The 21,892-nt window shown below is 37.4% G+C and overlaps 3 protein-coding genes and 2 pseudogenes across 4 annotated transcripts; 1 reads left to right on the top strand and 4 right to left on the bottom strand.

Annotated features, from left to right (window-relative positions):
• Window positions 1-819: 819 nt before the first annotated feature.
• Window positions 820-2,354, bottom strand: LOC111789694 (F-box protein CPR1-like). The gene has a single exon (XM_023670349.1). It carries the CDS (start codon window positions 2,118-2,120, stop codon window positions 978-980), a length of 1,143 nt encoding a protein of 380 aa, XP_023526117.1. The 5' UTR covers window positions 2,121-2,354; the 3' UTR covers window positions 820-977.
• Window positions 2,355-7,697: 5,343 nt separating this feature from the next.
• Window positions 7,698-9,224, bottom strand: LOC111790036 (annotated as a pseudogene).
• A 612-nt stretch (window positions 9,225-9,836) lies between these two features.
• Window positions 9,837-11,197, bottom strand: LOC111790035 (annotated as a pseudogene).
• Window positions 11,198-11,568: 371 nt separating this feature from the next.
• On the top strand, window positions 11,569-17,356 carry LOC111790034 (granule-bound starch synthase 2, chloroplastic/amyloplastic). Of its 2 annotated transcripts, XM_023670813.1 has the most exons (9): window positions 11,569-11,979; window positions 12,398-12,434; window positions 12,528-13,040; window positions 13,502-13,566; window positions 13,741-13,818; window positions 13,907-14,017; window positions 14,256-14,300; window positions 15,316-15,489; window positions 16,160-17,356. In XM_023670813.1, exons 1-9 carry the CDS (start codon window positions 11,593-11,595, stop codon window positions 17,114-17,116), a joined length of 2,367 nt encoding a protein of 788 aa, XP_023526581.1. In that variant the 5' UTR covers window positions 11,569-11,592; the 3' UTR covers window positions 17,117-17,356. The 2 variants fall into 2 exon arrangements, with proteins under 2 accessions (XP_023526581.1, XP_023526580.1); XM_023670812.1 differs by having other exon boundaries at window positions 12,398-13,040.
• A 1,205-nt stretch (window positions 17,357-18,561) lies between these two features.
• Window positions 18,562-20,115, bottom strand: LOC111789965 (cyclic dof factor 3-like). The gene is made up of 2 exons (XM_023670706.1): window positions 19,867-20,115; window positions 18,562-19,567 (listed from the first exon to the last, which is right to left on the bottom strand). The coding sequence occupies exons 1-2, from the start codon at window positions 20,071-20,073 to the stop codon at window positions 18,689-18,691; spliced, it is 1,086 nt and encodes a 361-aa protein (XP_023526474.1). The 5' UTR covers window positions 20,074-20,115; the 3' UTR covers window positions 18,562-18,688.
• Between the last annotated feature and the right edge of the window lie 1,777 nt (window positions 20,116-21,892).

The following is a 21,892-nucleotide window of genomic DNA, read 5'->3' as shown; positions in this document are numbered from 1 at the left end:
TATCACACTTTTCAAGTAAGTGGCAACTCAAAACCTTGGATGTAACTAAGCTCTTCATATGCAACAAAGTTTGATGTAAGATGTAAGAAGCATGCCCTAAGAATTTGAATATAGAATGACTTGAGATACACATGTTGAATTTGAGTATAAAATGACTTGAGATACACATGTATAGAATGACTTGAGATACACATGTTGAATGTGATTATGTATGTCTACTCAAACGCAATGCACTGTCTTATAAATTAAATTCTGACTAGGTATCCATGTTTAGATCGCTATGTTATGTCCCTGTTTCATATGTTTATTATGTACAATTAAATTCATGATTAGGTATCCATGTTTAGATCGCTACGTTATGTCTCTTTTTCATATGTTTATGATGTATGCGGTTATACGGTGATTAGGGGTTCGTCATATAATTGGCTGATGATGATGAGTAGTTACAAACGGGGCCTCCAAGTCAAAGCAGGTGGAAAGTGTCACTATAGAGCATTTTAAGAATCTTGTTTTTCGTTGTAAAACTTATGTGCATCGACAATGATGGTGTCACCCTTGTCAACGGCAATCTTGCAAAATCCAATTGCGTTAATAGCTTTATTTTCTGAGCTCTTCAATTCAATTATCATGCAATGCAATGGAATAGTGTAAGTTCGATAACAAGACGGGTTACCATCTATCTATAATTAAAATAAGTTGTTACCATTTCTCGTTTATATAACATATTAAAGGTTTGAGACTACCTTACAACCATTCCTTATCGAAATTCAACAACCATTTCTCATACCCTCCTTCCAATCCGTCAATAAGAAACAAAAGAATAAAAATTCGTAGCTGTCTAACTTGTTACTATCATCAATCACAATTAGTTTTAAAATCACACTCATACAAGGAGGTAAGATAGTACAGGAGGTAGATGATTTTGGGTAAAAGCTAAAACATTGATTCAAAAGTAGACTATTAGGCTAAAACTTGATTTAAATTTCATATTTCAAGTTATTTCTTCCTTTCACCGACACCAAACTCTTAACAAAAAGAGTAGCTTGGAATCTGGCTGGATGCCCGTTTATAGGAAGTTCTTTCCATTGTTGGGTTCGAGCATTGTACAAAACCATCCGCCCTTCGTTGGCTTCCATTAAGAGTTCATCAGAACTCACAAACACCAATGGCTTCTCAATTCCTCCGAGAGGCCCAATTGTGAGCAGCTTTGACCATGAAACTCCACCAAATTCATCCTTCACGATCTCCCAGATGTCGAACTCTCTTTCATCCCCTCTTGATGGATAATGAAACAGAACGATTGATCCATTCAAAACTCCCATACTTCTATACCTCTCGCGTTTTCCCTCGAAACTCTCTGGTACCGAAATTCGCCTGAAAACCTCCTCAGTCATGTCAAAAGACTGTATAATTTCTACCCCTTCATCCGTATCTGCCCACCAATAATATGTTCCTTCGTGGTACATCTCAAAGGAAGGAGCCCAAAATACATGGCCACAAATAGGAGTCTCAATTTCTCTCCATCTATCTTTACTCAAATCATAAATTTCCACTCTCGGAAGGTGAAAATAGCCTGGTCCTTCCACAAAATTCACAACCCTAACCACTTTGAAGTCCCTAGATTTCGAATCGTACCCAAATCCGACGGCGTTCGTGGACGAATCGTACCCGTCGGGCTCAGTCGGGGGTTTGGTGAGGAGGAGAATCGACGGCGGTAGTTTTCGAAACTCTCTGGTGGCTGGATTACAGAGGAAAATGTCCCTACGAAGATCGGTGAGGCAGAGTAAACCGTGAGAATGGCCACGGATTTCGAAATATCGAAAATCCTCATCGAATGGCAAATCGACATCGTAAACGGGCACAGATCCATCGAGTGGAAGGGGAAACTTGAGGAAGGAGAAGATATTTTCCTTCTTGCCGGAGTTCTTCGTAACAAGACGCTTGAGAAGAACGTGTTTCTGCTTAAGAGAATTGGAGAAATGTTTGGTTGCGAATTTAGGGTTGTCGATTAGAGCATACCAGGATTTTCGAACGGTCTTGAATCGAAGCAGAGACTCCGGCGGAAGCCTGGAGAGAATCTCGATCATCACTTCTTCAGGCAGATGTCCCAGAGCCGCCATTGGAGAGAGCTTGTGAAACCTTGTTCAAGATCTCTGAAGGTAATAAAGACGGAAAATCAAACGGATGACTTTGTCGTTAAGGGAGGGGAAATATTGGATGCGGCCAAGACTAGAGCACTCACGACTTCAGGATTTACACGTGTCCAATTGCTGTCACTTGGACACCGCATGGTCTTCTTCCATAAATAACTCTTTCTTCAATAATTTTGTTATTAATTTAATTTATACATTTTTCTAGAAAGATATATACGTTTATCTCTGACATTATGTGTGTAAATTAACATATTTTGACTTTATTTCGAAATCACAATTCATATATGTCAGCATGAAAAGTCTAGATATTAAAAAAATGGTAATAATTAATTTATGAGTAAGTAACAAATTAAAAGAAAAATATATTCAAATGGACCCATGGGTACTTCTCGAGCTTGTAAGAAAAAATTTGTGGCGTTGGATGTTACGGTCGTATTTTTTATCATGATTTTGATATGATCATGACAAATCTTAAAAGAAACTCAAACCCTATTATAATTTTTCGTGGGACTTTAAGTAAAGTTCGTCGACGGAACACAAATCGTACCGAAACTAAGTTTGTTCGGTCATACACGTTTTATGTACGCGTATGTTCACTCGATTGCATCTCTAGTCAACTTGGTTCTACTCTAAGCCAAATTCTAATATTCGACATTGCCTCTACTGAATTTCTCTCCATCTATCCTTGCTCAAATCATAAATTTCCACGGGTGCAAATAGTTGAGTGGTTCCACAAAATCCACCACCCTAACCACTTTGAAATCCCTAGATTTTGAATCACACTGACTACATTCATGGAAGAGAAATGGCGTCTATAAGGTCTCTACCATTCACCATCGAGGCCTACACAGAGACCTCCATGATCGTTCTTAGTAACACCTATCATCAGAGGCCTCCAGAAGCTGTGATTTTACCCTGAGAGAGAGGACAGCCTTGTCCAACACCTCTAGAAGCTGTGATTTTACCCTGAGGTCTGCCATTGATAAGGATAAAGTAATTTACAGATAAGAAGAAGCTTCTAACCTATATCCTCCATTTCCATTGATGTTGTCAATGGATTGCTAGTCCACTTTTATGAATGCTTTTTCAATGGCTAAACTCCATTGTTGTTGTTATTATATTTTTAATCAGAAAGTCGAGAAAACTTCATTCAAAGGGAATACAAAAACAACCTAAAGGCTAGGGTAGAAGGCAGCCCTACCAAAGAACTAAATGATGAACGCCTTCCGATCATTGATAATCATGCTAAAGTGCATTATTAAATGGATTTGTGAAAGCTTAAAGTGGATTGTCAAATGGAAATGGCTACTTTCTAATAACATTCTCACTTTTTTGTGTACAACTTAAGCTGATCATATTTTATTTGGAAGTAATATTTTGTTTCCTCTTTTTTTAGGTTCTTTGGCATGTGCCACGTCCCGGTTATGTTAGGGAGATGGAGATTTAGTTTTCCTTGCAAATGATTGGCATACTGGCAATGTTTGAAAGCATATTATAGAGAAAATTGTAACGACCCTAAATTTTACCCTAAATATTTCTGTGTACATAGGCAACCCTTCCCATCAAGCTCCCACAACACTTTCCAACGGCAACCGCACAAATCTTCCTGCTGTTTTCCTTTGTGATTTTGGCTAAATCACAAACTTACGTCCACTCGGGTTTGTCCAACCGTAGCCCCTATTTTTGCACTGTACAATTAGGACAATGTGTAGGACGAGGGATAAATTGTTTCACAATCTATGGCTTGTGGCCTCAGAAGAGAGGAAACTCTGTAACTCACGGCGCCTCCTTTCTTGGGTTTCAGAAGATTTCGTATTTAGAAAACGATCTTAACAAACCATGTCACCTCCTTTCTTGGGTTTCAGAAGATTTCGCATTTAGAAAACGATCTTGTAGTTTGACTAAGAGTAAAACACATATGGGATTTGATCATAAAGCATGACCAAGCTAGTTCCAAACCTGGCCTCCAAGTAAAAGTAAAGAGTAGAAAGCCCTTCTTAGCATCTAAGAGTTCAAAGGAGTAGTTTAAAAGGACGATGGTGTCACCTTATTAACTACAATCTTGCAAAATCTAATTGCCTTAGTATCTCCATTTTCTAAGCTCTTGTATTCATGCAATACAATAATGTTAGTCTGACAGAGAACATGATGTATTGCTATCTATCATTAATTGAAATAAGTTGGTGCTATCATTAGTATTTCTCATTACTCCAACGTATTGAAGTTTTGAGACTACCTGAAATTCAACAACATAGCACAATAATGCATATGAGACTATCCGTCTTTTCAATCAAAGGGAGAGGCGATGGCGAGCACGCATTGGTGAGCGAAAGAGGAATGGAATCAGAGGGGAAGGCGAAGGTTTCACGTCCTGGGTGGCCCAACGTGGGCCTACGCCTCGCATGGCCCAATGCGAGCCAGCTACTCGTGTGGCCCAACGAGGGCGCACTACCCAGGCATCGGCCTGCCAATTTGGAGTATTTCACCTGTTTTGACTTCGATTTTGGCACCGTTTTCATGGTATTCCTTGTTTTTCAACCCTGTAGAAATTATTTGAGGAGTTCAGCAAATTTTGGAACCCTCTGTCTATAGAGACGCAAATCCAAACAAAAGTGTCACGTACTACATAATTGGCACCTTATAACCTTGAATGTAACTAAGCTCTTAATATGCAAAAAAGTATGATGTAAGAAGCATGTCTAAAAATTTGAGCATAGAATAACTTGAGATGACACATGTTGAATGTGATTACGTATGTCTACTGAAACGCGTATGTATTGTCTTCTGAAATTAAATTCATGACTAGGTATCCAATTCCTTCCTACAAAGAATGTACCCCAACGACCCTGTATGCATTGTCTTATGAAATTAAATTCATGACTCGGTATCCAATTCCTTCATACAAAGAATGTACCGCAACAACCCTGCAAATAAGAGTATTTTTTAATGTGACCCATATGAAAATGGTACGAAAGAAGACCAAAGGAGAGGGATGTTTGTCTTATGAAATTATATTCATGACTAGGTATCCAATTCCTTCATACAAAGAATGTACCACAACAACCCTGCAAATAAGAGTATTTTTTAATGTGACCCATATGAAAATTGTACGAATGAAGACCGAAGGAGAGGGATGTTAATTCCCGAATTGAATATTCTTCCAGTTGCAAGTATTTCCATCCTTAGTAGGTATGTTTCATGTTATTTTCATCTCCAAATTGTAGATTCTTTCGATGGGAAGCAATTCCATCTTTAGCAGCTATGTTTCGTGTTATTTTCATCTAGCTTGTATAAGTGAAACACTTAGCTCACAATAAATAGGGGTTCATAGGTTCATAGTAACACCATAAGCTCCCACAACACTGTCATAATCACAACTCCAAACCCATATCTTTTTGTTGTTTGCATTTGTCATTTTGCTTCCTATGGCTGAATCGCAACCTTTTGATCATTTTTGGTTTGTCCAGTAGTGGCCGTATAATTTGTGTGCTTTACGACGAGGACAATGTGTAGGAGGAGGGATAAATTCCTTCACAATCCATGGCTTGTAGCCTCAGGAGGGAAGAAACTCGGTAACTAACTGCCACAACACCTCTTTTGTTCATACAAAAGGTAAAACTCAAACATTCATTTATTTTTGTTCAGTTTACGATGTGCAAATTATAACTAGTTCATTATGTTTGAATTTCAGCTTTTGCATTTAGAAAATGATCTTAACATAGTTTGGCCAGACCTCATCTAGGGAAAGAACCCACAGTTTTGGGGTCATGAGTGGAACAAACATGGGGTTTGCTCATGAGCAGGTATTGCCTACTTCCAAACATCCATAAATTTGAGGCACAGTATTGACCTTCTTGACGCCGAAGGAAGGAATAGTTCCAAACAAGGCCTCCAAGTCAAAGCAAAGGGTGGAAAGTGTCATCATAGAGCATTTCAGGAAGAATTCTGTTCTTCGTTGTCAAAACGCATCGAACGGTCAAATCTTATTGACGGAGATTGTTACGTGCATTGACAAGGATGGCGTCACCCTTATCGACTGCGTTCTTACCGATTCCAATTGCATTAACAACTTTAATTTCTGAGTTCTTCAAATTTATGTCATGCAATATGGAAATAATTATAATTAAAATAAATGGGTGTTTTCGTTCCCTTTCTCATTTATAACATATTATAACATATTACTTTGAGAAGAATGTGTTTCTGCTTTAGAGGAAGAGAATTGGAGAAATATTGTTTAAGGTTGTGAAAGATTGTTCAAGATTTAGTACATCTACCTGACAATTTGGGCCAACCAAATTTAAATTAGGGTTGAGTTGGGTTCATTTTTTTAAACTTGAAATAGTTCGATTTGGTTTCGAGTCAACGGGATAAGAACTTTGGGTTGACCCGAACCGAAAACAAATTATAAAATACATTATGAATTTTAGCCTATTTATGGGTCCGCCAAAGTGGTACTACTTATGCACAGTTCGACTGCAGTTGAATTTTAGTTTCTTTTATATTATTTTATTACATTAGAAATATCTTAATATTTCATAAGTATATTATTTTTCAACACATTAATAAATTAACCAACAATAAATTTGAAGTAATTAGTTTTAATAAATTTGAAAATTTTGTTCTAAATTTTAATATGTTTATTATTCATTATTATATATATATTTTTTAATAATTTAAGACCTTCCCACTTAATCAATAAAGTAAATTGTAAATTAAAATAATAATAATAATAATTTGTTAGGTATAATTTTTTTTTTTTAACTAATCATTTTTAATGGATTCTAGTTACTTCATTCTTATATTTTCATTCTATCAAGATTTTCAAATCTATTAGAAATTAATTTGAAAATCTATTGAAATTAATTATTTATTCATCTCAAGAATGATGGTAAACATCCTACCCAATAAAATCAAAATCAAAATATACTGTGAAACTTTTCCTAAATATTTAAAATTATTTATTTCTCACCAAGCCCAATAAAGAAAACCTATGAAAAAATAGTGGAGAAAAAATAAACAAAATCAATAAACATATCTAAACCATATTCTCAAATAAAAAAAAATGATTGCTTAACTTATTATTAGAGTATAATTTAAAAATAGTATAAAGCGTATGAATAATTATTTATTATAATGGGTTTAGGAATAGTACGAAATATTAAGAAATTGTTTTTTTAAAAATTAAAAATAATATATAATAAAATATTATCCAACAAATTTTAAAAAAACCATAAAAAGAAACAATGAGAAATGAAGTAACATCAGGGCCCACGTGAATAAGCTGTGATGTATTTTATAAATTTTTGTTTCAATTTGGTCTGGTCAACTCGAAGTTTTTGTCATATTAACCCGAAATTGAACTGGACCAATTCGGGTTTAGAAAAATAAACTCAACCCAACTCAACTCTTACAATTGAGGTTGGGTTGGTTCGGGTTGTTGGATTGAATATACACCTCTATTTGAGACTACTCGAAAATCAATAACATAGTACAAAAATGTAGATGAGACTACCCGTCCAATCAGTCAATAAAAAAAAAATGGTATATTGCTTATTTTAAAAGCCATAACGGTGTAACTTGTTATTATCATAATCACCATTAGTTTTAAAATCACGCTCACATAGGGATGTAGGAGTGTACAAGGAATAGATGATTTTGTGTAAAAGCTAAAGCATGAATTCAAAAGTACATGTCTGGTGTAAAAACTAAAACTTAGATTCAAATTTCATATTTCAGGTTATTTCCTCCTTTCACAGACACCAAACCCTCGACAAAAACAGTAGCTTGAGTAGCTTGAAACTCATGTGGGTTCCCTTTCATGGGAAGCTCTCTCAACTGTTTGGTTCGAGTATTGTACAAAACCACCTGCCCTTCAATTGATTCCATTAAGAGTTCATTAGAACCCACAAACACCAACGGTTTCCCAATTCCAAAAAGAGGCCCAATTGTGAGCAGCTTTGACCATGAAACCCCACCAAATTCATCCTTCTCCATCTCCCAAATCTCGAACTCTTTTTCACCCTCTTCCGATGGATAATGAAATAGAACAATCGATCCATTCAAAACCCCCATACTTCTATACATACAGTCCTCCCGCTTGAAACTCTCTGGCATCGAAATTCGCCCGAAAACCTCCTCACTCATGTCAAATGACTGTATAATTTCTTCTCCTTCATCTGTCTTTGCCCACCAATAATATGTTCCTTCATGATACATCTCAAAGGAAGGCATCTAAAATACAGATCCACAAATAGGAGTCTCAATTTCTCTCCATCTATCTTTACTCAAATCATAAATTTCCACTCTCGAAGGGTAAAAATGGCACGCTCCTTCCATAAAATCCACAACCCTAACCACCTTGAAATCCTTAGATTTCGAATCGTACCCAAATCCGATGGCATTCGTGGACGAATCGTACCCGTCGGGCTCAGTGGGGGGTTCGGTGAGGAGGAGAATCGACGGCGGTAGTTTCCGAAACTCTCTGGTGGCTGGATTGCAGAGGAAAATGTCCGTACCAAGATCGTTGAGGCAGAGTAAACCGTGAGAATGGCCACAGATATGGGAATATCGAAGATCCTCATCGTATGGCAAATCGACATCGTAAACCGGCACAGATCCATCGAAGGGAAGGGGGAAGTTGAGGAAGGAGAAGATACTTTCCTGCTTGCCAGAGTTCTTGGTAACAAGACGCTTGACAAGAATGTGTTTCTGCTGATGAGGAGAATTGGAGAAATATATGGTCGCGAATTTAGGGTCGTTGATTAGAGCATACCAGGATTTTCGAACGGTCTTGAATCGAAGCAGAGACTCCGGCGGAAGCCTGGAGAGAATCTCGATCATCACTTCTTCAGGCAGATGTCGCAGAGCAGCCATGGGAGAGAGGTTGTGAAAGGTTGTTCAAGATTTGTGAAGGGAATAAAGACGGAAAATCAAACGGATGATTTACACGTGTGTAATTGGTGTTCATGATTGACGCGTTATTAAGGGAAGGGAATTTTTTGGTACAAATTTGTTTGTTAATTTCAGGCTCACAGATTGACAGCCCATTACCCATCTCTCATTCCATCAATTCAATTGCCAGAGCGACTCACACCATTTCATTGCCCTCTCAATTATAATATCTTTCTGCCCCTTCAATTATAATATCCAAATTAATCTCAATTATAATATCCAAATTAATCCAAATTTAAATTTAATAAGAGATATGGAGTTCATATTTCACCAACTTTCGTTAAAGAAAAACAAATAGTGATACTGTGGGTTGAGTTCATTTTTCTAAACTCGAACTGGTTCGGTTTGGTTTCGGGTTAATGAGTCAACGACTTTGGGTTTACCTTAACCGATTTTTTTTATTTATAAAATACATTAAGTATTTTAGCTTATTTATGAGTAGTGATACTTTGTCCTTACTCTAAGGACTTAGGCACAGGTTCGACCACTACTTAATGTAAATCAAAGTTATTGTCCCATTAACCCGAAGTTGAATCGAACCAATTCGGGTTCAGAAAAATAAACCCAACTCGAAATGCTAATCCAACCCAACCCTTATAACTGGGGTTGAGTTGGTCCGGACTGTGAGTTGCATGTACACCCCTATTTGAGACAACCTAAATTAAGTATAATAATACATATGAGACTATCCATTTTAATAGGAAAGAAAAGATTGATTTAACCCGATATTGCTTAAAGTCATACCGATCTAGATCTTGTTATTATCATCGATCATTAGTTTAGTTCCAAAATCACACTCATACAGGGAGGGGGAGGTTTTGTGTAAGGAAGTAGATGATTTTGTATAAAATCTAAAGTAAGGATTCAAAAGTAAACTAAAACTTTAGATTCAAATTTCATATTTCAAGTTATTTCCTCCTTTCACCGATATCATACTCTCAACAAAAGTAAAAGTAGTAGCTTGAGTAGCTTGAAACACTTCTGGGTGCCCCTTTTATGGGAAGCTCTCTCAAATGTTTGGTTCGAATATTGTACAAAACCACATGCCCTTCAATTGCTTCCATTAAAAGTAAATTAGAACCCACAAACGCTAATGGCTTATCAATTCCAAAAAGAGGCCCAATGGTAATCAGCTTTGACCATGAAACCCCACCAAATTCATCCTTCTCCATCCCCCAAATGTCAAACTCTTTCACATCCCCTTTCCATGGGTAATGAAATATAACAATCGATCCATTCAAAACCCCCGTACTTCTATACCCTTGTCTCTCCCCCTTCAAACTCTCTGGCATCGGAATTAGCCCGAAAACCTCCTCACTCATGTCAAATGACAGTATAATTTCTTCCCCTTCCCCTTCATCCTCATCTGTAGCTGCCCACCAATAAAATGTTCCTTCCTGATATCTATCAAAGGAAGGCGTCCACTTTGCACGACCACATACTCAAACAAGAGTATGAATTTCTCTCCATCTATCTTTGCTCAAATCATAAATTTCAATCCTAGTAGGGTGAAAAATGAGAGGTGGTTGTATAAAATCCACCACCCTAACCACCTTGAAATCCATAGATTTCGAATCGTACCCAAATTCGATGGCGTTGGTGGAGGAATCGATCCCTTCAAAGACATCCGGGGGTTCGGTGAGGAGGAGAATCGATGGCGGTAGTTTTCGAAACTCTCTGGTGGCTGGATTGCATAGGAAAATGTCCCTACGAAGATCGGTGAGGCAGACTAAACCGTGAGAATGGCCACGGATTTCGGAATATCGAAAAGACTCATCGGATGGCAAATCGACATCGTAAACCGGCACAGATCCATTGAAGGGAAGGGGGAATTTGAGGAAGGAGAAGATATAATCCATCTTGCCAGAGTTCTTGGTAACAAGATGCTTGACAAGAATGTGTTTCTGCTGATGATGAGAATTGGAGAAATGTATGGTCGCGAATTTAGGGTCGTTGATTAGAGCATACCAGGATTTTCGAACGGTCTTGAATCGAAGCAGAGACTCCGGCGGAAGCCTGGAGAGAATCTCGATCATCACTTCTTCAGGCAGATGTCCCAGAGCCGCCATTGGGGAGAGCTTGTGAAACCTTGTTCAAGATCTCTTAAGGTAATAAAGACGGAAAATCAAACGGATGACTTCGTCGTTAAGGAAGGGGAAAAATTGGGTGCGGCCAAGACTAGAGCACTCGCGGCTTCATGATTTACACGTGTCCAATTGCCGTTCGAGAGTTACACATTGTTAAGGTTAAGGGAGGGGAATTTTTTTTGTCCAAATTTGTGAGTTAATTTCAGGCTCACAGATTGACAGCCCATTACCCATCTCTGATTCCATCGATTCAATTGCGAGCGCGACCCATAGCATTTCATTGCCCTCCCATAGCATCAATTCAATTGCGAGCGCGACCCACAGCATCAATTCAATTGCATCTTTCTGCTCCTTCAATTGCCCTCTCTTCATTCCTTTTTTATCTTCTCTATTTCTGTTACATGCGAGCCTCATCTGGGTCTCCTTCAATTTCCGGTCCCTCACTTGGGTTTCTTCTGCCGTTGAGAAGAGAAATGGTGTTTATAGGGTCTCTACCATTCACCATCGAGGCCTACACAGAGGCCTCCATGATCGTTCTTAGTAACACCTATCATCGGACTGTCTGTTCTTCACTTAAGCAGCAGAATCAGAGGTCTGCCGAAGGCGTGGGGTTTTTAGTGGACAAAATGGTTGGGAGGAACGGGAAATGGCCTACGCCTCTGCGAGCAAGAGCAGCCACTTCGGATCTTAACAGTGGTCAGAGGAGTGACGATCCGGACCAAGCAATTCAAGCAACCATTGAAAAGAGCAAGAAGGTTCTTGCAATGCAGCAACAGCTACTTGAGCAGGTATATATGTTTTTTTAGTTTTATTTGCTTTGCTTTGATGCTTTTTTCTTTCCGATATTATAATTTTGTGGACTCGGTTCTTAGCTTTGCTATCAGTTAAACTGAAAGTTCATGTGAGTGGAGTTGGCGGATGGAGATCAGCTACCTAGTTAGGAAACCCCCAAATTTTGTGATACTATTAGAGATCAGCTGTAGGTATAACGGATTGGAGGCCGAACAATATGTTGCAATATTGCTGTGATGTCAGTCCTGTTCTTTTAGGAGTACTCTTAGACTTCGAAATGGGATAGTTTGCGGAGAAAATAAAAAGTAAAAAAAGATCTTGTTATATACATTCTCGGATTCTTGTTTTTCCTGAATTTCCAGTTGTAGGAGCTCAAATTTGGGCATTCAAATATAACTTTCCTGTGTTCTGTAGATTGCAGAGAGAAAGAAATTGGTTTCATCCATAAAAGGTACTTCCCTCGACTCCAAGGAAGAACAAAATTCAAATGAACAAATGGATGGCTCATTCCCTATTCCTGATTTTCCTTCGCGCAATGATGAAGGTACTGTTGATAGTTTGAACGGAAGCAGTCTACCTGTCAGCAATGACAATTTAGATGTAAGAAAGCAACTGGATGCTGTAACGACTTTTTCCAGTAGGCCGTCTGATAAAAATGATGAGAAGCAAGTTGTAGATCTTAAAAAGATAATATCCAGTGCAGGTCCCAAAGATCAGCTGAAAAGCAGTTCAAAGATAAAATATTCTGATGTTCTTCCCAATCGAAAAGACCAGCTGAAAGGAAGTTCAAAAAAAGTTCTTCCAGATTCCAAACATCAGCTGAAAGGCAGCTCAAAGAAAAAATCTTCCGATTTTGTTCCAGCCTTTCTTGCCAGTAAATCTTCATATTCTGCTGTAAAAGAAGAAAAGAATGGACAACCAAGTGAACCAACTTTGAAGGTTGATAGTGATGCTGCTGAAAGTGAAAGTGTGGACGTTAAGCCTTCTCCTTTGGCTGGGGTTAATGTTATGAATGTCATAATAGTTGCTGCAGAGTGTGCTCCTTGGTCAAAAACTGGTATTTTTCTTTTTCTTTTAAGTGGATGATCGTAGCCTGTGAAATCCTTTTAGGTCCATTTTCCTTTTTCTTCCGTGAAAACATTTTAGGATCTTACAAAATTCATTATCACCATATTTGTTTTTGGGGAAATTAAGAAGCTATCCTCAATAATTTCGAGTTCAATGTTCTGCTTTGCTCGTTGTACTTCACTAATCGTTCCAGCAATATAAATAATTCTCTAGTTTAATTTGTATAAAACATGATCCTTCTCCATTAGTTGCACGTGCACCAAATACCTCGTAGCCTTTTTTTTTATCTGTCAACTTCAGCTTTGCTTTCTATTACTCTGAGTCTGATTATTGGTATTGAAGTTTTTAAGATGTCAGTAAACAAAACAAAAATACCTGCCTCTCTGCATATACTTCCATTCACATCATTATTTATCGATTACGTACTGAGTTTTTGAAGATTTCTTTCAGGTGGGCTTGGAGACGTTGCTGGCTCCTTACCAAAGGCTTTGGCTCGTCGCGGACATAGGGTTATGGTAGTACTTTTCACTTAGCTAGTTCTTTTTTGCTTAAAAACAACATATAGAAAAGATACATTTGACAATCTTGCTTACTATAAACGCCAATGTTAGTTGTAATTGTTTCTAAATAAGTAAATTTATGTTCGTCTCAGCATTGGTCCCCATTTTTATTTCATTTCTACTTTATAGGTTATAGTACCTCGATATGCAAATTATGCTGGCCTCCAAGATACAGGCGTTCGGAAAAGATATAAAGTGGATGGACAGGTGCAACAACTTTTACTTTGAGCTATTACGTTTTGTAAACAATTTTTCTTGTATGTTATCACCGATATGTGAATTTTGTAACTGGTAGGACCTTGAAGTTGCATTCTTCCAAACATATGTAGATGGAGTTGACTTTGTCTTCATTGATAACAACATGTTTCACCACAGAGAACAGAATATATATGGGGGAGACCATCAGGTAAAATGATGACACCTGCTATTTTACCTTAAAAAGTTATGCTAAGGGATGGACTTAGTTTACGAAATAGTGAGAATAAAACTCAGATTATTATTATAATCAATATAGCAATAATATTAATTTCTCTGATATCAATTACAATATAATCGTATTGCCCTCCAAGTTATTATCCAAGCAATTAATTCATTATCATTTCCAAGTGCTCACGCCTTACATTTACTAATGTTCATTGGTTCAGGATATATTAAAGCGTATGACATTCTTTTGCAAGGCAGCGGTTGAGGTAAAACTGGCTGAAGTGCATAGATATTTATATTTGTTTGAAAGTGAAACAAATTTCATTAATGCAATGGAATATACAAAAGAGAGGGATATCCAAGGTTAACGCAGGTTACAAAATTCCCTCCAATTAGAACAAATATCGGTAGGAAAATAATGACAAAATGATGTATCTTACATTAAATGCCTGTGGTACAAAAATGAGATCTTAAGTAGAACTTCTAACCAGGTTCACCCACAAAACTCTTGTCATCTTTCTGAAAGGGTGATTCAGCCGCAGGCAATGGATGGAGGTTGCTTGAGATATTTCAATGAAAGTGCTACTCCTACCAAATGTCTCATAAAAGAGGACCTACAGATGGTCCTGGGATTCATTATCCCACGTACAAGGAGGGATTAGGGATTAGCTATGAACATAAACCAACTTCCAACTTATTATAGCTGGGATTCATTATACCATTACTAATATTCTTAGAAATATTCTTACTTTTTCCTATTACTACTCTAACAGAAACCTTCCGTGAGCTTGAATCCAAACCATTCTGAAGGACAACTTAATGATTTCATCACTGAAGTGAATATAAGGGTAGAGAGAGGACAGCTTTGTCCAACACCTCTGGAAGCTGTGATTTTACCCTGAGGTCTGCCATTGATAACGATAAAGTAATTTACAGATAAGAAACAGCCTCTAACCTATATCCTCCATTTCCATTGATGTTGTCAATGGATTGCTAGTCCACTTCTACGAATGCAACATCAATGGACTGCTAGTCCACTTCTACGAATGCTTTTTCAATGAGAGGGAATACAAAAACAGCCCAATGGCCAGGGGTCTGCATCCCTACCCAGGAACTAAATGATGAACGCCTTACGATCATTGATAACCATCAAGAGGCTGAAAGGCTAAAGTGGATTATCAAATGGAAATTGCTATTTTCTAATAACATTCTCACTTTTTGTGGTACAACTAAAGCTGATCATATTTATTTGGAAGTAATACTTTGCCTCCTTTTTTTCAGGTTCCTTGGCATGTTCCATGTGGGGGTGTATGTTACGGAGATGGAAATTTAGTTTTCGTTGCAAATGATTGGCATACTGCAATGTTACCTGTATATTTGAAAGCATATTATAGAGACAATGGTCTCATGATATTCACAAGATCTATTCTCGTAATTCACAACATAGCTCACCAGGTTAGTGAAGTATATTTGATTCAGTCTATTATTTTTTTCATTGTAAAATGAATTTCAAAACTTTTCCCATCAAAATTTGTGGCTCGGTAATGGAAATATAAGCAAATGCTCCGCTCTCTTCCCCCACCTTTCCTCCTCTCTGCCCCCTGCCTCTGTTATTCTTATTCCAACCGTTCTTGTCTCTCTATTTCGAACCAATACTCGTCCCAAATGTCTCTAAAAGGGAGTCCCAAATCAAGAGAGTGGACTTGCATCTCCAAGGGATGTGACCCAAATCCTCCAATTCCTTCATACAAAGAATGTACCACAACGACCCTGCAAAGAAGAGTACTTCTGAATGTGACCCATATGAAAATTGTATCCTTCAACAATGAAGAGAATTGAGAGATTCTAGACATATGGTGGTGGTTGAGACTTAGGAGACCAAAAACAAATATCACTACTACCTGGCCGAAGATGGATGGAAGATGGATGTTTTTGCTAGACACTTCAATTTGTATAATTTTGTTGATGGAAGCATGATTTTCCGTTGATAAGATATTTTCTTTTGACAATAAACTTTATCACCCGCAAAGATTTCCTCGCATCAATTGCACACTAGTCCTCTCTCTCCAAAGAGGGGGAAAAAAGAACTGATGTGTGTATTTCACCACATTTACTGGTTCTGCAGGGACGGGGGCCAGTCGATGATTTTTATCGTGTGGATCTTCCAGAACATTATATGGATCTCTTCAAGATGTATGACCCTGTCGGTGGTGAGCACTTCAATATCTTTGCAGCCGGTTTGAAGGCAGCTGATCGTGTGGTCACAGTCAGTCATGGATACGCTTGGGAGCTTAAAACTATTGAAGGAGGTTGGGGTTTACATGGAATAATCAATGAGATTGACTGGAAAATGACGGGCATTGTGAATGGGATTGATTCAAAAGAGTGGAGTCCACAGTATGATATTCACCTCACATCAGATGGTTACACAAACTACTCAATAGAAACACTTCAGACAGGGAAGCCCCAATGTAAAGCAGCTCTGCAGAAGGAGCTCGGGTTGCCCGTTCGTGAGGATGTACCTCTGATCGGTTTTATCGGGAGATTGGATCACCAGAAAGGAGTTGATATAATAGCTGAGGCCATTCCATGGATGGTGGGTCAGGATGTCCAACTAGTTTTGTTGGGCACTGGCAGGCAAGATTTAGAACAAATGCTCAGAGACTTCGAAAACCAACACCGCGACAAAGTTCGAGGATGGGTAGGTTTCTCCGTCAAGATGGCGCACAGAATAACTGCTGGCATAGACATCTTACTCATGCCATCAAGATTCGAACCTTGTGGACTGAACCAACTCTACGCAATGAACTATGGCACAATACCAGTTGTTCACAGTGTTGGGGGTCTAAGAGATACCGTCATACCTTTCGATCCATTCAACGAGTCTGGCTTCGGGTGGACGTTTGATAGTGCGGAGGCTAATAAGCTAATACACGCATTAGGGAACTGCTTACTCACTTATCGACAATACAAGAAGAGTTGGGAAGGACTCCAGCGAAGAGGGATGACCCAGGATCTAAGTTGGGACCATGCAGCTGAAAGGTATGAAGAAGTTCTTGTGGCTGCAAAATACCAATGGTGAAGATGATGAGTCTTTGGTGATGTGTTAATATTCTCAACTCTCTCTGCAGTCTTCGTCTTAGTAGGCCTATGTGTTTGGGATTTGACAGTCTCATGAGTAAATTTTGGTTCCTGATTTGATTGTCTGAAATGAGAATCACTGCTTCCATTTCAACCCAATCCAATTCTGCTACAATAAGATTCTATTACTTGTAGCTAAAGTACATAAATTTAATGCTATTCAAAGTTTTTGTGCCGAGAATGTGTTGGTCTTTGTTGGTGTATTGTGTCCGGTCATACTTGTTCAAGGTATGTTGTTTGTAGCCGCGTGTTGGATGTCTAGTCATACTTGTTTAGGGTGTGTTATCTATGGTCATATGCCCGTTCTAAACTTCTTTTTATTTGTTTTATATGTAGTTAGGTCTTTCCTATTTATGTCATGTTAATATGGGTATGACCGATTACCAAAATCATATCTACACCCGTTAGGGGCTAATATGCCCCGATGCTTTACTCTAGAGGGATTTGACTAGTTGTCAGAGTTGGGTGTTGTTGCTCATTTGCTTTTAGCCTGTTATATTATTTCCTCACAAATTATTTTCAATATATTTCTTCGGTTACGTTTTATAAAACATTTTCTGCTAAACGTGACGCAGGCTCGATCATACTTTTAGATTGTCCGTAAAGTTCAATTTTCACATGGCTAACTTGTTCGTTAGGTTAGAACAAGTGCTGTAAGGTTGCGATTGTGACAACATATTGTGATTCTAACACATTGTATAATCATTCAAGCTTGACATGATAGATCTAATCTTGTGAAGTGATTCGAATCTCAAACAAGTGTTCTTGCCTTAGATATTTGAACGAAGTAATCTAAATCTTACTTGCCTTGTGATGATTCATTCTCATTTTGTATCACAATTTTCCTTTAGGTTCATTCCTTATTAAAATGTCAATCCATGTACGAGAGAGTAAGTGAATATCAAGATTGATTAGTAATATACCGAAGAAATAAATAAATAAATAAAATCCTTTTATTATTTTGATGTGACAAATGAAGAAATAAATTCTTTTTTCTTGGTAACTCATTGGTAAAAATAATATTATGGAACGTTTATTAAAATTGTAATAAATTGAAATTAAAAGTTTAGTATGAGAATTGATATTTTATGGAACTAAAAAATATATATAAAAAAAAAAAACAATGTGATTAAATGGAACCACGTGGCATGGTCCCCACCAAACAGCCAGCTAATAATTTCCACCAATTATTCTAAATATCTTTTCTCCTCCTCCTTTTCGTCACGTGATTCTTTTTGTCTACACTTAATCCCATTTTATCCGTTTCTCTCTCCTGATAGAGAGAGAAAGTGACCCTATAAAATTAAAAATTAAAAATTAAAAATTTAGTTTCTTTTTTCGAAAAACAAAAAAACAAAACAAATTTAACATAAAATGGATCAAAACTGGAAACTAATATGACCAAAACTTCCAGAACTTTATTTACATACACATTTACTTTATATATATATATATGTACGTTTTGATTCAGACAAACTTCAAACTCAACTCATTTTGGTCGGATCTGATGAACTCAGTGATATACATTTTCATTGAATTTGATTGATCTGGACAATGCAGCTGGATTGAGTTCCAACACTGAAGTGGGTTTGGTTCTCTCATTCTGTTCATCGCTGTCATTGAATCGAAAGGGCTTGAAAACCCCTTCGCCCACTGAATCCCTCTTCTCATTCTTGATTCCAAGAGTTGCCCATATGGAGCTTTTAGCTGCTTCTTCTGGGTCATCAATCCTCAACGTTTTTGGTATCCAAATGCACCTCTCCCCCCCTTTCTTATCTCTTGAATGTTTCCCCAATGTTGGAGAATTTGGCGCATGGCTTTGACCCACAGGGCTCATCCATGCCGCCTGTGGTACCCATGGGAGTGTCCAGGCGCCCCAGATTGGCGCGGTTGGATACATAGGCATACCAATTCCTGGTGGATATAAACCATAATTCCAAGTGTAAGCCCCAGGGATGAATGGAATTGAAGGTAAAACGCCTTCACAATTATGAATCACTTCATCATCATCTTCATTATTCTGTCTTGTTTTATCAGCAATGTTTAAAATGGAAGCCATTGATTCACAAAGAGGGGCAGCATCTGAACCAAATGCCATCACATTGCCATTACAAACATCAATTCTAGGCTGTTGAAGTGCTTCCATTGCAATAATTTGACGATGGTGTGTAGCAGAGCTTTTGTTCTTACGACGCCCTGCACCCACTGGCACATTCCTCATCACCCCACCAGCCGTCCAATACCTTTGACAATTCTTACAAAAATGTCGCGGTTGATTAACGTTGTAGTTATTATAGTAACAGAATTTGGTGTCCATGCTGTTACAACGCGGACATGGAAGAATCTTGTCGGGTTTCTTCAGAGTCTTCTCTTGTGAGTTACTTGTTTCATTCTGTTCATGAACACATAAAACCCCAACATTACCAAATAGCACAAACTCAATAATCTTGACCCAAATTCCGAAAGCATCAAAACCCAAAATCTTGATAGCAGAATAAGAATATCATAGACAAGGATCATTTCACACGACACAAATCAAGAACAAACAAAGGATAAACCAAACAAGAAAGAAACCTAAATTTCTCCGAACAGAAAAACATGTCGAGTCAACAAAATCAACAAAATCAATATCAAACCAGAAAAGGGTATCTGAAAAAACAAAATAGAAAACGATTTGAGGCAAATCCAGACCTTATCGGCCTCCAGATCTTCAACATCGCCATGGATATTGCCTTCCGGCGAGAAGCTCGAAGAAGGAGAATCGAGGTCATGATTAACAGAGGCGGTGGTATGGTTACCGGGTAAGGAAGACGGCGGCGGAGGACTGGGAGGAGAAGCTTCCGGCAGAGGAATCGTCTTCCCGAAGAGCTTGATCGCCGGATCTTTAGGCTCCGACATTTCTGCCCTGTTTTGTTTTTTTTTTTTCCTATTTTTGCTATTTTATTTTCTTCATTTGTAAATCAAAATCAAAGAAAGAGAGAGAGAGAGAGAGATCCGACACGTGTGAAGTGACAGCGTGGATAAATTTTACATCCGACTAGGAGAACTCCACTTTTTCCCTTTTTTTCCATTTTAATTAATTAATAAATATTATTATTATTAAATAAATATTTTATTACTATTTCGGTTTTCCAACACGAAATCTATTCATCCTACCGACAATATAAATAATTTAAATTTTAAATTGATGTTTCTTTTTGGTAATAATATAATATAATATATGATAGTGTCAATTTAAAATAAGTGATAAAATGGAAAATGAATCTAACGACTGAAACGACGACGTGTCATAGTCGAATCGGATTCTTTTTAAAAAAAGAAAATGAGTTGGATTGGGATAAAATGACACGTCAGCCGCAGTGGATGATTCTCAGCCACAAGCTTGTTTGTGGCCTTGAAAAGATCTTCTTTAGCTCCTCTCTTTTTTATTTTTTCTTTTTTGGCGCAAAAAAAATAATAATAATCATAATGACGTGGTTTTCCAATCCTAGTCAGCATTTGTTCGCTTCCTACGTAATATCTCCGGGCCAAAAAGTTATTTTATATTAATTTGATGTGAAGCAATTAAATGTGTATTTGATGAATTAATATAATAATTTATAAGTTATATACATTTAATTTAATCTCCGAATTTTTCGGGAGTTTGTTATGCAAGTTGCAAGAGAAAGAGTAAGCCGTGGGCGATGATATCTAAGCATGGAAAGACGATAAAGCCCATTTAAATAAATAAATAAATAAAGTCAGCGTATTTTTCCACAACCAGCCACGTGATCCGGGCCCTCTCTTGCCACGCAAGCAATCACCACCAACCACCACCACGATGGCTTTTCTCGGTTTGCCACACCAGCACGTATATACGGGTGGACCCCACACCGGTTATATAAAAATCGTAGTAGTTTAAATTTAAAATAAATAGAATAAATATAATAGAAAAAATGTATAAAAAAATTTTAATTAATGGATTTTCATTCTAATTATCACAAAATCATTTAAGTTAATTCAAACTTATTCCAACTTTTAATTATATTTTTTAAAAAAATATTACGAGAGACATTCTCTTGATTCAGAGGACATGTCACGTATAATTATCAGGCGAAATACAAATTTATTATATATTATATATTTTATCGTCCAATCTCATACAATTTCATTATGTATGATATTTTCGCTTACTCGCAAACAAACAAATCAATAAAATAAGAATTTAGTGAGGGGAGTCGTCTAAGCCCATATTTGCACATCCAGACTACGTAAAGGTACAACAATTAGAGAAGCCCATACATCAAGCCCTTAATAATTACGAAGCCTAGAAACTCACTTACACGTCTTGTGAACACATAAAAAACAAGAATAATCAACGAACTAAATAAGAATTTTAAACATTTTAAGAAACCAAAATTAGAATTGTTTAAGCATTTGTTTGCTCAGTGTCTCCTCGCTCTAATACCATTTATAACAATTTAATCTCACCGCGATATTGTTCGTTTTAGCCTGTTACATGTCGTCGTCAACTCTACGATTTTAAAACGCGTCTAATAGAAAAAGATTTCCATACACTTTTGAAGATTGCTTTGTTTTGATCGAAGTCTAAGTCTTTCGGTATATATTAATTTAGACAATGTTTGGGAAAATGCTTAAAAGAAAGGAAGAAAAGGACGTTGAATTAAAGTAACGTGGTTGGGCAATGAAATAAGAAAGGCTTCATTTCACTGAAATT

Source organism: Cucurbita pepo, chromosome LG03 (assembly GCF_002806865.2).
Source record: "Cucurbita pepo subsp. pepo cultivar mu-cu-16 chromosome LG03, ASM280686v2, whole genome shotgun sequence".
Lineage (NCBI taxonomy): Eukaryota > Viridiplantae > Streptophyta > Magnoliopsida > Cucurbitales > Cucurbitaceae > Cucurbita > Cucurbita pepo.
Note: the sequence above shows the minus strand (reverse complement) of the source record. Positions and strands in the feature narration are given on the sequence as shown.

Excerpts from the sequence above, each read along its gene's own strand:
- LOC111790034 (XM_023670812.1), top strand. The coding sequence starts at position 11,593 with ATGCGAGCCTCATCTGGGTCTCCTTCAATTTCCGGTCCCTCACTTGGG. Across the intron at positions 13,567-13,740 it reads GTCGCGGACATAGGGTTATG|GTTATAGTACCTCGATATGC; the intron begins GTAGTACTTTTC and ends TCTACTTTATAG. Across the intron at positions 14,018-14,255 it reads TATATGGGGGAGACCATCAG|GATATATTAAAGCGTATGAC; the intron begins GTAAAATGATGA and ends TCATTGGTTCAG.
- LOC111789965 (XM_023670706.1), bottom strand. The coding sequence starts at position 20,073 with ATGTCGGAGCCTAAAGATCCGGCGATCAAGCTCTTCGGGAAGACGATT. Across the intron at positions 19,568-19,866 it reads AAGATCTGGAGGCCGATAAG|AATGAAACAAGTAACTCACA; the intron begins GTCTGGATTTGC and ends GTTCATGAACAG.
- LOC111789694 (XM_023670349.1), bottom strand. The coding sequence starts at position 2,120 with ATGGCGGCTCTGGGACATCTGCCTGAAGAAGTGATGATCGAGATTCTC.